A 17,222-nucleotide genomic window follows, 5' to 3' on the forward strand; every position below is an offset into this window, starting at 1 on the left:
TCATCACACCTCCTTCATCCTGTCAGCTCATCAAACTGTCATCACAACCTCCTTCATCCTGTCAGCTCATCACCCCTCCTTCATCCTGTCAGCTCATCACACCTCCTTCATCCTGTCAGCTCATCAAACTGTCATCACACCCCCTTCATCCTGTCAGCTCATCAAACTGTCATCACACCTCCTTCATCCTGTCAGCTCATCAAACTGTCATCACACCCCCTTCATCCTGTCAACTCATCAAACTGTCATCACACCTCCTTTATCCTGTCAGCTCATCAAACTGTAATCACCCCTTCTTCATCCTGTCAGCTCATCAAACTGTCATCACACCCCCTTCATCCTGTCAGCTCATCAAACTGTCATCACACCCCCTTCATCCTGTCAGCTCATCACACCTCCTTCATCCTGTCAGCTCATCAAACTGTAATCACCCCTCCTTCATCCTGTCAGCTCATCAAACTGTCATCACACCTCCTTCATCCTGTTAGCTCATCAAACTGTCAGCTCATCAAACTGTCATCACACCCCCTTCATCCTGTCAGCTCATCACACCTCCTTCATCCTGTCAGCTCATCAAACTGTCATCACACCCCCTTCATCCTGTCAGCTCGTCACACCCCCTTCATCCTGTCAGCTCATCACACCTCCTTCATCCTGTCAGCTCATCAAACTGTCATCACAACCTCCTTCATCCTGTCAGCTCATCAAACTGTCATCACACCCCCTTCATCCTGACAGCTCATCACACCTCCTTCATCCTGTCATCTCATCACACCTTCTTCATCCTGTCAGCTCATCAAACTGTCATCACACCCCCTTCATCCTGTCAGCTCACCACACCTCCTTCATCCTGTCAGCTCATCAAACTGTCATCACACCCCTTCCCCCTGTCAACTCATCAAACTGTCATCACACCTCCTTAATCCTGTGAACTCATCAAACTGTCATCACCCCTCCTTCATCCTGTCAGCTCATCACACCTCCTTCATCCTGTCATCTCATCACACCTCCTTCATCCTGTCAGCTCATCAAACTGTCATCACACCTCCTTCATCCTGTCAGCTCATCACACCTCCTTCATCCTGTCAGCTCATCAAACTGTCATCACACCTCCTTCATCCTGTCAGCTCATCACACCTCCTTCATCCTGTCAGCTCATCAAACTGTCATCACCCCTCCTTCATCCTGTCACCTCATCACATCTCCTTCATCCTGTCAGCTCATCAAACTGTCATCACCCCTCCTTCATCCTGTCACCTCATCACATCTCCTTCATCCTGTCAGCTCATCACACCTCCTTCATCCTGTCAGCTCATCAAACAGTCATCACCCCTCCTTCATCCTGTCAGCTCATCAAACTGTCATCACCTCTCCTTCATCCTGTCAACTCATCAAACTGTCATCACCCCTCCTTCATCCTGTCAGCTCATCAAACTGTCATCACACCTCCTTCATCCTGTCAGCTCATCAAACTGTCATCACACCTCCTTCATCCTGTCAGCTCATCAAACTGTCATCACAACCTCCTTCATCCTGTCAGCTCATCACCCCTCCTTCATCCTGTCAGCTCATCACACCTCCTTCATCCTGTCAGCTCATCAAACTGTCATCACACCCCCTTCATCCTGTCAGCTCATCAAACTGTCATCACACCTCCTTCATCCTGTCAGCTCATCAAACTGTCATCACACCCCCTTCATCCTGTCAACTCATCAAACTGTCATCACACCTCCTTCATCCTGTCAGCTCATCAAACTGTAATCACCCCTTCTTCATCCTGTCAGCTCATCAAACTGTCATCACACCCCTTCATCCTGTCAGCTCATCAAACTGTCATCACACCCCCTTCATCCTGTCAGCTCATCACACCTCCTTCATCCTGTCAGCTCATCAAACTGTAATCACCCCTCCTTCATCCTGTCAGCTCATCAAACTGTCATCACACCTCCTTCATCCTGTTAGCTCATCAAACTGTCAGCTCATCAAACTGTCATCACACCCCCTTCATCCTGTCAGCTCATCACACCTCCTTCATCCTGTCAGCTCATCAAACTGTCATCACACCCCCTTCATCCTGTCAGCTCGTCACACCCCCTTCATCCTGTCAGCTCATCACACCTCCTTCATCCTGTCAGCTCATCAAACTGTCATCACAACCTCCTTCATCCTGTCAGCTCATCAAACTGTCATCACACCCCCTTCATCCTGTCAGCTCATCACACCTCCTTCATCCTGTCATCTCATCACACCTTCTTCATCCTGTCAGCTCATCAAACTGTCATCACACCCCCTTCATCCTGTCAGCTCACCACACCTCCTTCATCCTGTCAGCTCGTCAAACTGTCATCACACCCCCTTCCCCCTGTCAACTCATCAAACTGTCATCACCCCTCCTTCATCCTGTCAGCTCATCACACCTCCTTCATCCTGTCATCTCATCACACCTCCTTCATCCTGTCAGCTCATCAAACTGTCATCACACCTCCTTCATCCTGTCAGCTCATCACACCTCCTTCATCCTGTCAGCTCATCAAACTGTCATCACACCTCCTTCATCCTGTCAGCTCATCACACCTCCTTCATCCTGTCAGCTCATCAAACTGTCATCACCCCTCCTTCATCCTGTCACCTCATCACATCTCCTGCATCCTGTCAGCTCATCAAACTGTCATCACCCCTCCTTCATCCTGTCACCTCATCACATCTCCTTCATCCTGTCAGCTCATCACACCTCCTTCATCCTGTCAGCTCATCAAACAGTCATCACCCCTCCTTCATCCTGTCAGCTCATCAAACTGTCATCACCTCTCCTTCATCCTGTCAACTCATCAAACTGTCATCACCCCTCCTTCATCCTGTCAGCTCATCAAACTGGCATCACCCCTCATTCATCCTGTCAGCTCATCAAACTGTCATCACCTCTCCTTCATCCTGTCAACTCATCAAACTGTCATCACCTCTCCTTCATCCTGTCAACTCATCAAACTGTCATCACCCCTCCTTCATCCTGTCAACTCATCAAACTTCTAAGCCTGTAAATCTATAGAATGTCCAGCTATCATGATTATGAACTTCAACTACGATCATTTAAAAAAAGGCATGATAATTCAAACTGTGGTAAGATGAACAAATAAATGATTTTTTTTTTTTGTAGATGACTGTTGATATCCAGGTTTTTATCAGTATGAATCGTGACAATAAGAACAACAAGGCGCTAGGGAGCAGAATGGACTAAAATACAACCAGCTAATAAAGGTTGTGACAACAGCATAGTAATCAATACGTCAGCCTCATCCGGACCCATGTGTTCCTACAGTATTTATTTAACTAGTCAGTTATAAGAACTAAGTCTTATATACAATGACAGCCAAACCCGGACGACGACGGGCCAATTGCGAACTGTCCTACGGGACTCCCAATCACGGCCGGATGTGATGCAGCCTGGAATCGAACCAGGGACTGTAGTGGCGCCTCTCGCACTGTGATGCAGTGCCTTAGACCGCTGTGATGCAGCCTGGAATCGAACCACGGTCTGTAGTGGCGACTCTCGCACTGTGATGCAGTGCCTTAGACCGCTGTGATGCAGCCTGGAATCGAACCAGGGACTGTAGTGGCGCCTCTCGCACTAAGATGCAGTGCCTTAGACCGCTGTGATACAGCCTGGAATCGAACCACGGTCTGTAGTGGCGACTCTCGCACTGTGATGCAGTGCCTTAGACGGCTGTGATGCAGCCTGGAATCGAACCACGGTCTGTAGTGGCGCCTCTAGCACTGAGATGCAGTGCCTTAGACCGCTGTGATACAGCCTGGAATCGAACCACGGTCTGTAGTGGCGCCTCTCGCACTGTGATGCAGTGCCTTAGACCGCTGTGATGCAGCCTGGAATCGAACCACGGTCTGTAGTGGCGCCTCTAGCACTGAGATGCAGTGCCTTAGACCGCTGTGATACAGCCTGGAATCGAACCACGGTCTGTAGTGGCGCCTCTCGCACTGTGATGCAGTGCCTTAGACCGCTGTGATAGAGCCTGGAATCGAACCACGATCTGTAGTGGCGCCTCTCGCACTGAGATGCAGTGCCTTAGACCGCTGTGATACAGCCTGGAATCGAACCACGGTCTGTAGTGGCGCCTCTCGCACTGAGATGCAGTGCCTTAGACCGCTGTGATACAGCCTGGAATCGAACCACGGTCTGTAGTAACACCTCTCGCACTGAGATGCAGTGCCTTAGACCACTGTGATACAGCCTGGAATCAAACCACGGTCAGTCGTGACGCCTCTAGCACTGAGATGCAGTGCCTTAGACCGCTGTGATACAGCCTGGAATCGAACCACAGTCTGTAGTGACGCCTCTAGCACTACCTTAGACTGCTGCCTCAGATCACTGCCTCAGACCGCTGCCTCAGACCGCTGCCTCAGATCGCTGCCTCAGACCGCTGCCTCAGATCACTGCCTCAGATCACTGCCTCAGACCGCTGCCTCAGATCACTGCCTCAGACCGCTGCCTCAGATCACTGCCTCAGATCACTGCCTCAGACCGCTGCGTCAGACCGCTGCCTCAGATCACTGCGTCAGACCACTGCCTCAGACCACTGCCTCAGACCGCTGCCTCAGATCACTGCCTCAGACCGCTGCCTCAGATCACTGCCTCAGATCACTGCCTCAGACCGCTGCGTCAGACCGCTGCCTCAGATCACTGTGTCAGACCACTGCCTCAGACCACTGCCTCAGACCGCTGCCTCAGATCACTGCCTCAGACCACTGCCTCAGATCACTGCCTCAGACCGCTGCCTCAGATCACTGCCTCAGACCGCTGCCTCAGATCACTGCCTCAGACCGCTGCCTCAGATCACTGCCTCAGATCACTGCCTCAGACCGCTGCCTCAGATCACTGCCTCAGACCGCTGCCTCAGATCGCTGCCTCAGACCGCTGCCTCAGATCGCTGCCTCAGACCGCTGCCTCAGACCGCTGCCTCAGATCGCTGCCTCAGACCGCTGCCTCAGATCACTGCCTCAGACCGCTGCCTCAGATCACTGCCTCAGACCGCTGCCTCAGATCACTGCCTCAGACCGCTGCCTCAGATCACTGCCTCAGACCGCTGCCTCAGATCGCTGCCTCAGACCGCTGCCTCAGATCACTGCCTCAGACCGCTGCCTCAGATCACTGCCTCAGATCACTGCCTCAGATCACTGCCTCAGACCGCTGCCTCAGATCGCTGCCTCAGACCGCTGCCTCAGACCGCTGCCTCAGACCGCTGCCTCAGACCGCTACCTCAGATCACTGCCTCAGACCACTGCGTCACTCGGGGAGCCCGAGGTATTCTTTGACTTAATTCAGCTTCCCCTCTATTCCTTTCAACCACTCTCCTCCTTACCTCCTTCTCAAAACGCAGAGAAGAAGATCTGAGGGGAGGGACCTTCCATTATGTTTGAGAAGGAGGCCAGGAGAGGAATCAAGGAAAGAGTCATTGAGATAGAGCCTTAGATCCCTCTGGGCTGTTCATGAAGACTGTAAATTCATTATGACTATAAATTAATAAAGACTGAGTTCATAAAGACTGAGTTCATAAAGACTGAGTTCATAAAGACTGAGTTCATAAACACTGTAAGTTCATAAAGACTAAGTTCATAAAGACTAAGTTCATAAAGACTAAGTTCATAAACACTAAGTTCATAAACACTGTAAGTTCATAAAGACTAAGTTCATAAATGCAGTAAGTTCATAATGGCTATAAATTAATGTAGGCAGTAAGTTCATGAAGGCAGTAAGTTCATGAAGGCAGTAAGTTCATGAAGGCAGTAAGTTCATGAATGCTGTAAGTTCATAATTTTACCAATGTCCAGTCTAGGGTTCTATTTAATATACTGGTTCATTTGAATCAGAATCATTACAGCTGAAGCAGTCTCTTTAACAGGGAACACTCACCATGGTAACTAAGTAGAACCTTTTAAAGGGCACTACTCACCATGGTAACTAAGTAGAAACTGTAAAAATGCACTACTCACCATGGTAACTAAGTACAAAAGAACCCACTAGTGCTGAAATCACTGTGGAACTTGATGAGGACATGATTGGCTGTGGTATAGACCTCTTTCTGGGGCGTGTTCCCGCTGAACTGACCAATCTGAGGAGATCCTTGGTCAGGGCCGTCCCTGTAAGGAGAGACAATAAAGCTTTGTAGTTAATTAGTCTAGACAGCCTGGTCGAACAGCAGAGAGAGAGAGTCATTAGTCTGGACAGCCTGGTCCCACAGCAGAGAGAAAGAGAGAGTCATTAGTCTGGACAGCCTGGTCCCACAGCAGAGAGAAAGAGAGAGTCATTAGTCTGGACAGCCTGGTCCCACAGCAGAGAGAAAGAGAGAGTCATTAGTCTGGACAGCCTGGTCCCACAGCAGAGAGAGAGAGTCATTAGTCTGGACAGCCTGGTCCCACAGCAGAGAGAGAGAGTCATTAGTCTGGACAGCCTGGTCGAACAGCAGAGAGAGAGAGTCATTAGTCTGGACAGCCTGGTCCCACAGCAGAGAGAGAGAGTCATTAGTCTGGACAGCCTGGTCGAACAGCAGAGAGAGAGAGTCATTAGTCTGGACAGCCTGGTCCCACAGCAGAGAGAGTCATTAGTCTGGACAGCCTGGTCCCACAGCAGAGAGAGAGAGGCATTAGTCTGGACAGCCTGGTCGAACAGCAGAGAGAAAGAGAGAGGCATTAGTCTGGACAGCCTGGTCCCACAGCAGAGAGAAAGAGAGAGGCATTAGTCTGGACAGCCTGGTCGAACAGCAGAGAGAGAGAGTCATTAGTCTGGACAGCCTGGTCCCACAGCAGAGAGAGAGAGTCATTAGTCTGGACAGCCTGGTCCCACAGCAGAGAGAGAGAGTCATTAGTCTGGACAGCCTGGTCCCACAGCAGAGAGAGAGAGTCATTAGTCTGGACAGCCTGGTCCCACAGCAGAGAGAGAGAGAGAGAGTCATTAGTCTGGACAGCCTGGTCCCACAGCAGAGAGAGAGAGAGAGTCATTAGTCTGGACAGCCTGGTCCCACAGCAGAGAGAGAGTCATTAGTCTGGACAGCCTGGTCCCACAGCAGAGAGAGAGAGAGAGAGAGTCATTAGTCTGGACAGCCTGGTCCCACAGCAGAGAGAGTCATTAGTCTGGACAGCCTGGTCCCACAGCAGAGAGAGAGAGAGTCCCACAGCAGGAGAGAGAGAGAGAGAGTCATTAGTCTGGACAGCCTGGTCCCACAGCAGAGAGAGAGTCATTCGTCTGGACAGCCTGGTCCCACAGCAGAGAGAGAGTCATTAGTCTGGACAGCCTGGTCCCACAGCAGAGAGAGAGTCATTAGTCTGGACAGCCTGGTCCCACAGCAGAGAGAGAGAGTCATTAGTCTGGACAGCCTGGTCCCACAGCAGAGAGAGAGTCATTAGTCTGGACAGCCTGGTCCCACAGCAGAGAGAGAGAGTCATTAGTCTGGACAGCCTGGTCCCACAGCAGACAGAGAGAGAGTCATTATAAAAATAGTTTGACTGTAAATCTTCTGAGGGTGAAGTATACACAATTTTCCACATGAAGCCCTTTGATGTTGTGAGAGTGGTCTAGGTCTGTGGCCCTGTAGCGATGAGCAACAACCAGGGGAGAGTGGTCTAGGTCTGTGGCCCTGTAGCGATGAGCAACAACCAGGGGAGAGTGGTCTAGGTCTGTGGCCCTGTAGCGATGAGCAACAACCAGGGGCCAGGGGAGAGTGGTCTAGGTCTGTGGCCCTGTAGCGATGAGCAACAACCAGGGGAGAGTGGTCTAGGTCTGTGGCCCTGTAGCGATGAGCAACAACCAGGGGAGAGTGGTCTAGGTCTGTGGCCCTGTAGCGATGAGCAACAACCAGGGAGAGTGGTCTAGGTCTGTGGCCCTGTAGCGATGAGCAACAACCAGGGGAGAGTGGTCTAGGTCTGTGGCCCTGTAGCGATGAGCAACAACCAGGGAGAGTGGTCTAGGTCTGTGGCCCTGTAGCGATGAGCAACAACCAGGGAGAGTGGTCTAGGTCTGTGGCCCTGTAGCGATGAGCAACAACCAGGGGAGAGTGGTCTAGGTCTGTGGCCCTGTAGCGATGAGTAACAACCAGGGGAGAGTGGTCTAGGTCTGTGTCCCTGTAGTGATGAGCAACAACCAGGGGAGAGTGGTCTAGGTCTGTGGCCCTGTAGCGATGAGCAACAACCAGGGGAGAGTGGTCAAGGTCTGTGGCCCTGTAGCGATGAGCAACAACCAGGGGAGAGTGGTCTAGGTCTGTGGCCCTGTAGCGATGAGCAACAACCAGGGGAGAGTGGTCTAGGTCTGTGGCCCTGTAGCGATGAGCAACAACCAGGGGAGAGTGGTCTAGGTCTGTGTCCCTGTAGCGATGAGCAACAACCAGGGGAGAGTGGTCTAGGTCTGTGGCCCTGTAGCGATGAGCAACAACCAGGGGAGAGTGGTCTAGGTCTGTGGCCCTGTAGCGATGAGTAACAACCAGGGGAGAGTGGTCTAGGTCTGTGGCCCTGTAGCGATGAGCAACAACCAGGGAGAGTGGTCTAGGTCTGTGGCCCTGTAGCGATGAGCAACAACCAGGGGAGAGTGGTCTAGGTCTGTGGCCCTGTAGCGATGGGCAACAACCAGGGGAGAGTGGTCTAGGTCTGTGGCCCTGTAGCGATGAGCAACAACCAGGGGAGAGTGGTCTAGGTCTGTGGCCCTGTAGCGATGAGCAACAACCAGGGAGAGTGGTCTAGGTCTGTGGCCCTGTAGCGATGAGCAACAACCAGGGAGAGTGGTCTAGGTCTGTGGCCCTGTAGCGATGAGCAACAACCAGGGAGAGTTGTCTAGGTCTGTGGCCCTGTAGCGATGAGCAACAACCAGGGGAGAGTGGTCTAGGTCTTTCTAGGGAACAATCACCCCTACCGTTGTGACCCAGTGTATTCTGGGTTTAGGTCATCGAGGGTTAGTGACTAGTTAAGTGCTATAAAAGCTTTCTGGGGAACAATCACCCCTACCATTGTGACCCAGTGTATTCTGGGTTTAGGTCATCGAGGGTTTTCGTGACTAGTTAAGTGCTATAAAAGCTTTCTGGGGAACAATCACCCCTACCGTTGTGACCCAGTGTATTCTGGGTTTAGGTCATCGAGGGTTTCCGTGACTAGTTAAGTGCTACGAATGCCACAAAGCTTTCTAGGGAACAATCACCCCTACCGTTGTGACCCAGTGTATTCTGGGTTTAGGTCATTGAGGGTTTCCGTGACTAGTTAAGTGCTATAAAAGCTTTCTGGGGAACAATCACCCCTACTGTTGTGACCCAGTGTATTCTGGGTTTAGGTCATCGAGGGTTTCCGTGACTAGTTAAGTGCTACGAATGCCACAAAGCTTTCTAGGGAACCCGGAAAATTAATTTAACAATCACCCCTACCGTTGTGACCCAGTGTATTCTGGGTTTAGGTCATCGAGGGTTTCCGTGACTAGTTAAGTGCTACGAATGCCACAAAGCTTTCTAGGGAACAATCACCCCTACCGTTGTGGCCCAGTGTATTCTGGGTTTAGGTCATCGAGGGTTTCCGTGACTAGTTAAGTGCTACGAATGCCACAAAGCTTTCTAGGGAACAATCACCCCTACCGTTGTGACCCAGTGTATTCTGGGTTTAGGTCATCGAGGGTTTCCGTGACTAGTTAAGTGCTACGAATGCCACAAAGCTTTCTAGGGAACAATCACCCCTACCGTTGTGACCCAGTGTATTCTGGGTTTAGGTCATCGAGGGTTTCCGTGACTAGTTAAGTGCTACGAATGCCACAAAGCTTTCTAGGGAACCCGGAAAATTAATTTTAACAATCACCCCTACCGTTGTGACCCAGTGTATTCTGGGTTTAGGTCATCGAGGGTTTCCGTGACTATTTAAGTGCTACGAATGCCACAAAGCTTTCTAGGGAACAATCACCCCTACCGTTGTGACCCAGTGTATTCTGGGTTTAGGTCATCGAGGGTTTCCGTGACTAGTTAAGTGCTACGAATGCCACAAAGCTTTCTAGGGAACAATCACCCCTACCGTTGTGACCCAGTGTAGTCTGGGTTTAGGTCATCGAGGGTTTTCGTGACTAGTTAAGTGCTACGAATGCCACAAAGCTTTCTAGGGAACAATCACCCCTACCGTTGTGACCCAGTGTATTCTGGGTTTAGGTCATCGAGGGTTTCCGTGACTAGTTAAGTGCTACAAAGCTTTCTAGGGAACAATCACCCCTACTGTTGTGACCCAGTGTATTCTGGGTTTAGGTCATCGAGGGTTTCCGTGACTAGTTAAGTGCTACAAAGCTTTCTGGGGAACAATCACCCCCGAACACGTATAGACACATTTAAGAAAGAAAATACACTGGATAAAGAAAGAAGAATGAAGAAAAAAAATGAAGAAGAGGAAGCACGTTGCTGTACTATGACTGGTCTGGGTCCTCCAGGGTCCTAGCTAGCTAAGTGCTGTACCATGAGTGGTCTGGGTCCTCCAGGGTCCTAGCTAGCTAAGTGCTGTACTATGAGTGGTCTGGGTCCTCCAGGGTCCTAGCTAGCTAAGTGCTGTACTATGAGTGGTCTGGGTCCTCCAGGGTCCTAGCTAGCTAAGTGCTGTACTATGACTGGTCTGGGTCCTCCAGGGTCCTAGCTAGCTAAGTGCTGTACTATGAGTGGTCTGGGTCTTCCAGGGTCCTAGCTAGCTAAGTGCTGTACTATGAGTGGTCTGGGTCTTCCAGGGTCCTAGCTAGCTAAGTGCTGTACTATGATTGGTCTGGGTCCTCCAGGGTCCTAGCTAGCTAAGTGCTGTACCATGAGTGGTCTGGGTCCTCCAGGGTCCTAGCTAGCTAAGTGCTGTACCATGACTGGTCTGGGTCCTCCAGGGTCCTAGCTAGCTAAGTGCTGTACCATGACTGGTCTGGGTCCTCCAGGGTCCTAGCTAGCTAAGTGCTGTACCATGAGTGGTCTGGGTCTTCCAGGGTCCTAGCTAGCTAAGTGCTGTACTGTGACTGGTCTGGGTCTTCCAGGGTCCTAGCTAGCTAAGTGCTGTACTATGAGTGGTCTGGGTCCTCCAGGGTCCTAGCTAGCTAAGTGCTGTACCATGAGTGGTCTGGGTCTTCCAGGGTCCTAGCTAGCTAAGTGCTGTACTATGAGTGGTCTGGGTCTTCCAGGGTCCTAGCTAGCTAAGTGCTGTACTATGATTGGTCTGGGTCCTCCAGGGTCCTAGCTAGCTAAGTGCTGTACCATGAGTGGTCTGGGTCTTCCAGGGTCCTTGCTAGCTAAGTGCTGTACTATGATTGGTCTGGGTCCTCCAGGGTCCTAGCTAGCTAAGTGCTGTACTATGAGTGGTCTGGGTCCTCCAGGGTCCTAGCTAGCTAAGTGCTGTACTATGAGTGGTCTGGGTCTTCCAGGGTCCTAGCTAGCTAGCTGAGTGGTGTACTATGAGTGGTCTGGGTCCTCCAGGGTCCTAGCTAGCTAAGTGCTGTACTATGAGTGGTCTGGGTCTTCCAGGGTCCTAGCTAGCTAGCTAAGTGCTGTACTGTGACTGGTCTGGGTCTTCCAGGGTCCTAGCTAGCTAGCTGAGTGGTGTACTATGAGTGGTCTGGGTCCTCCAGGGTCCTAGCTAGCTAAGTGCTGTACTATGAGTGGTCTGGGTCTTCCAGGGTCCTAGCTAGCTAAGTGCTGTACTATGACTGGTCTGGGTCCTCCAGGGTCCTAGCTAGCTAAGTGCTGTACTATGACTGGTCTGGGTCTTCCAGGGTCCTAGCTAGCTAAGTGCTGTACTGGTTCTTCCAGGGTCCTAGCTAGCTAAGTGCTGTACTATGAGTGGTCTGGGTCTTTCAGGGTCCTAGCTAGCTAGCTAAGTGCTGTACTATGACTGGTCTGGGTCCTCCAGGGTCCTAGCTAGCTAGCTAAGTGCTGTACTATGACTGGTCTGGGTCTTCCAGGGTCCTAGCTAGCTAAGTGCTGTACTATGACTGGTCTGGGTCCTCCAGGGTCCTAGCTAGCTAAGTGCTGTACTATGACTGGTCTGGGTCTTCCAGGGTCCTAGCTAGCTAAGTGCTGTACTGGGTCTTCCAGGGTCCTAGCTAGCTAAGTGCTGTACTATGAGTGGTCTGGGTCTTCCAGGGTCCTAGCTAGCTAGCTAAGTGCTGTACTATGACTGGTCTGAGTCTTCCAGGGTCCTAGCTAGCTAGCTGAGTGGTGTACTATGAGTGGTCTGGGTCCTCCAGGGTCCTAGCTAGCTAAGTGCTGTACTATGAGTGGTCTGGGTCTTCCAGGGTCCTAGCTAGCTAAGTGCTGTACTATGACTGGTCTGAGTCTTCCAGGGTCCTAGCTAGCTAGCTGAGTGCTGTACTATGACTGGTCTGGGTCTTCCAGGGTCCTAGCTAGCTAGCTGAGTGGTGTACTATGTATGAGTGGTCTGGGTCCTCCAGGGTCCTAGCTAGCTAAGTGCTGTACTATGAGTGGTCTGGGTCTTCCAGGGTCCTAGCTAGCTAAGTGCTGTACTAACTATAGAGATTTAGGGGGGGGGGGGGCTCAACCCAGCCAGTGTATCCAGAGAACCTGAGGAGAAGTTTATGTTACATAAAGCTCAGCTAAATAAGGTCAACAACAGCCACAGCCAGTACTAATGATTTTCAATGATAAGCAATTTCCCTCCGGACTGCTCCTTAATAGGGTTGTCATTATGGGTGAACCTATCGCTGAAGCCTTCGGCCGCTGTCGTCTGCTCTGCTGTACGGAGAAAACGCATTAGCACTAATGCCGACGTCGTGAGAGAGAGATACATCTGTTTTCCTGACTGACTGCGTCCGAAAAGGGAAACCAATTCATCTCTATTGAGTCCAACAGAAGTGTTTTGGCATGTTTATATTGAGTCCAACAGAAGTGTAATTTGTCATGTTTACGGTGTCCAACATAAGTGTAATTTGTCATCTTCGTTGAGTCCAACAGAAGTGTTTTTGTCATGTTTATTGTGTCCAACAGAAGTGTTTTTGGCGTGTCTACTGAGTCCAACAGAAGTGTTTTTGTCGTGTCTACTGAGTCCAACAGAAGTGTTTTTCTAAAGTAGATGCCTCTTGCAGATGCCTTGTTCTGACTGTAAGCCCGAGGCAGAGCTCAAAGTGTCCCCATGGGAGTGGAGAGAGAGAGAGAGAAAGGCCCGGGGATGGGTTCCCCATCGGCGGGGCTGTGTGGTGGGGGTGTGACTGCCTACGGTGCAGCTGAGTTGTTCTACTACTCTACTGTTCTGTTCTGGAATCCAACGGAGGAGAATTCCACATTCTACATTCTACATTCTACATTCCACATTCTACATTCCACATTCTACATTCCACATTCTACATTCTACATTCCACATTCTACATTCTACATTCTACATTCCATCTGGCCTCCATTATGCCGATGATTCTAAAAATATATTGTAATGCTTTGCTTTTTAAAAACAAGCACGTGTAGCCCAATAATACCTCAGGAGAACTGATGGCATTGATGGTTAACTGCTTTGTTAAATGTTGTTAGAGTAGCTATATCTATAATACCTCAGGAAAACGGATGGCATTGATGGTTAACTGCTTTGTTAAATGTTGTTAGAGTAGCTGTATCTGTATATTTTCCCAGATGGAAATAACTGTCATAAAGTACCTCGTGCCCTTTACTCACGAAATACCTTCTGTGTTCAGTGTGTGGCAGTAGGGAGAGGATAGCAAAGAACACAATGTATATTTCCTTCTGGTCCTTCTGTGGCTCAGTTGGTAGAGCATGGCGCTTGTAACGCCAGGGTAGTGGGTTCATTTCCCGGGACCACCCATACGTAGAATGTATGCACACATGACTGTAGGGAGAGGATAGCAAAGAACACTATGTATATTTCCTTCTGTCTGTATAACATGTGTTAAAGGTCTGTTTCCTTCTGTCTGTATAACATGTGTTAAAGGTCTGTTTCCTTCTGTCTGTATAACATGTGTTAAAGGTCTGTTTCCTTCTGTCTGTATAACATGTGTTAAAGGTCTGTTTCCTTCGGTCTGTATACGGTCTGTTTCCTTCTGTCTGTATAACATGTGTTAAAGGTCTGTTTCCTTCTGTCTGTATAACATGTGTTAAAGGTCTGTTTCCTTCGGTCTGTATGAAATGCTTTACGGTCTGTTTCCTTCTGTCTGTATAACATGTGTTAAAGGTCTGTTTCCTTCGGTCTGTATGAAATGCTTTACGGTCTGTTTCCTTCTGTCTGTATAACATGTGTTAAAGGTCTGTTTCCTTCAGTCTGTATAACATGTGTTAAAGGTCTGTTTCCTTCTGTCTGTATAACATGTGTTAAAGGTCTGTTTCCTTCTGTCTGTATAACATGTGTTAAAGGTCTGTTTCCTTCTGTCTGTATAACATGTGTTAAAGGTCTGTTTCCTTCTGTCTGTATAACATGTGTTAAAGGTCTGTTTCCTTCGGTCTGTATGAAATGCTTTACGGTCTGTTTCTCTTATGTGGTTGAAATAGGAGCAGGTTTTTAACAATGCTGTTGAAGATAACACACCTCAGCAGACGGTTTCTAACTGCAGATTCACGTTCTGTCAGGATGCTGAAAGAAATTATAATTCTCCATTCCCTGTTTCTGAGTCTAAATGTAGCCTGTATCACTTTACTGCAAGACATTCTAATGACTTCTGCAGGTGTTAATATGAAGGCTCTGTGAGAGGTTGTTCTACTACTCTACTGTTCTATTCTGGAATCCAACGGAGGAGAATTCCACATTCTACATTCTACATTCTACATTCTACATTCTACATTCTACATTCTACATTCTACATTCTACATTCTACAGTCAGTGTCCAGATGCCAGTTTCCATTTAACCCATCTGAACAGTAGGCTACAGGTCCCTGTGACGTTCCATAGGCCTGTTTGAAGTCCCCCGGTCTTGTGACTGTTGAATTTGTAAGGCTACAGCGCCTCACAATCATCACATCATGACACAACTGCTATCATCCTCTTCTACCTCGTCACCTAATCTTTCCCAAACATCACTGTTCTGGTCCTCCCTTTTCTCTTTATTTTCAACTCTCCATTTAACAGCTTTTCTATTCATTCACATTGTCCTTTTTGCCTTCGTGGTCTGATAACTTTTTTCTGTCCGTTCCCTTAAGCATTTGTTTCCTGTCAAGTTTTAATAAGCCCTAAAGTTTAGTTTTGTGCACTAATGCCAGATATCCTAAAATAATGTAAGAAAAACCATAACGTGGGCTATAGATATACATTATATTAATAATTCATATAAATAGCATCAGAATTATAGATTTAAAAATGTTTTTTTTAAGGTATTGTTTTTGTCTTTATTCAACGACGTCACCCACTCATCCACACAACGTTTCTTGACCCTAAACTCACTCGGCTTTAACCGCCCGGGACTGCGGGTTATGAGTCAACCCGCAGCGTCACTACTGAGGATTTTAATAAGGGGGAAATGACACTATTTAGCAACACATGGGCTATTCAGGAACACGTCCCAAATTACACTCTATCGACACCCTACACCCATAGGGATCTGGTCAAAGTAGTGTACTATATAGGGAATAGGGTGCCATAGGGCGCTGGTCTAAAGTAGTGTACTATATAGGGAATAGGGTGCCATAGGGCTCTGGTCTAAAGTAGTGCACTATATAGGGAATAGATTGCCATAGGGCTCTGGTCTAAAGTAGTGTACTATATAGGGAATAGGGTGCCATAGGGCTCTGGTCTAAAGTAGTGTACTATATAGGGAATAGATTGCCATAGGGCTCTGGTCTAAAGTAGTGCACTATATAGGGAATAGATTGCCATAGGGCTCTGGTCTAAAGTAGTGTACTATATAGGGAATAGATTGCCATAGGGCTCTGGTCTAAAGTAGTGCACTATATAGGGAATAGGGCTCTGGTCTATAGTAGTGTACTATATAGGGAATAGGGCTCTGGTCTAAAGTAGTGCACTATATAGGGAATAGGGTGCCATAGGGCCCTGGTCTAAAGTAGTGTACTATATAGGGAATAGGGTGCCATAGGGCTCTGGTCTAAAGTAGTGTACTATATAGGGAATAGGGCTCTGGTCTATAGTAGTGTACTATATAGGGAATAGGGCTCTGGTCTAAAGTAGTGTACTATATAGGGAATAGGGCTCTGGTCTATAGTAGTGTACTATATAGGGAATAGGGCTCTTGGTCTAAAGTAGTGCACTATATAGGGAATAGGGTGCCATAGGGCTCTGGTCAAAAATAGTGCACTATATATAGGGAATAGGGTGCTATAGGGCTCTGGTCTAAAGTAGTGTACTATATAGGGAATAGGGTGCCATAGGGCTCTGGTAAAAAAAATAGTGCACTATATAGGGAATAGGGTGCCATTTGTGACGCATACCATACTACTGTAACGAAGTGCACTACTTACCAGACGGTGATGTAATCGTAGATGGGTTCAGTGTTGAGAACGGTGAAGTTGATGCAGATGCCATTCCCTGGGGGAACCCGTACACTCCACAGGCAGTCCTGGAAGTTAGGGTACTCTGCTGGGTGGTCGGGAGAATAGATGGTCCCGTTCAGAGACGTTATATTACCACCACACTGGGCTAGAGGGAGAGGGAGAGAGAGGGAGGGAGAAAGAGGGAGAAAGGGAGGGAGGGAAGGAGAGAGAGAGGAGGGAGGGAGGGAAGGAGAGAGAGAGAGAGGAGGAGAGAGAGAGAGAGAGAGAGAGAGAGAGAGAGAGAGAGAGGAGAGAGAGAGAGGGAGGGAGGGAGGGAGGGAGGGAGGGAGGGAGGGAGGGGAGGGAGGAGAGAGAAAGAGGGAGAAAGGGAGAGAGAGGGAGGAAAGGGATGGTTTTGAGATCAAAGAGAGGGTGGGAGGAGGGGAGGGGGAGGTTTGAGATCGAGGGAGGAGAGGAGAGGAGTTTGAGATCGAGAGAGAGAGAGAGAGAGAGAGAGAGAGAGAGAGAGAGAGAGAGAGAGAGAGAGAGAGAGAGAGAGAGAGAGAGAGAGGAGGGAGGGAGGGAGGGAGGAGGGAGGAGGGAGGGAGGGGTTTGAGATCGAGAGAGAGAGAGAGAGAGAGAGGAGAGGAGAGAGAGAGAGAGAGAGAGAGAGAGAGAGAGAGAGAGAGAGAGAGAGAGAGAGCAGAATGAAGCCGTCAGCCGTCCCCTGATACACTACCCTAGTGGCTAACTGTAAGTAAACCAACCATAACCAGACATGATTTTGTTATTGTTCATAGATGTGTG

At 49.1% G+C, this 17,222-nt stretch overlaps 1 protein-coding gene across 1 annotated transcript in view; it reads right to left on the minus strand.

Annotated features, from left to right (window-relative positions):
• Positions 1-7,970: 7,970 nt before the first annotated feature.
• The window catches only part of LOC127921667 (CUB and sushi domain-containing protein 3-like), a gene marked incomplete at its 5' end in the record, with an annotated part of 35,627 nt that continues 26,375 nt past the window's right edge, over positions 7,971-17,222 (minus strand). Inside the window, 2 exons of the mRNA XM_052505260.1 lie at positions 7,971-8,511; positions 16,404-16,581. Coding sequence (XP_052361220.1) covers positions 7,971-8,511; positions 16,404-16,581 — 719 coding nt within the window. The remainder of the gene's footprint in view (positions 8,512-16,403; positions 16,582-17,222) is intronic.

The sequence above is a fragment of the Oncorhynchus keta genome, unplaced genomic scaffold (assembly GCF_023373465.1).
Source record: "Oncorhynchus keta strain PuntledgeMale-10-30-2019 unplaced genomic scaffold, Oket_V2 Un_contig_2302_pilon_pilon, whole genome shotgun sequence".
Classification (NCBI taxonomy): domain Eukaryota; kingdom Metazoa; phylum Chordata; class Actinopteri; order Salmoniformes; family Salmonidae; genus Oncorhynchus; species Oncorhynchus keta.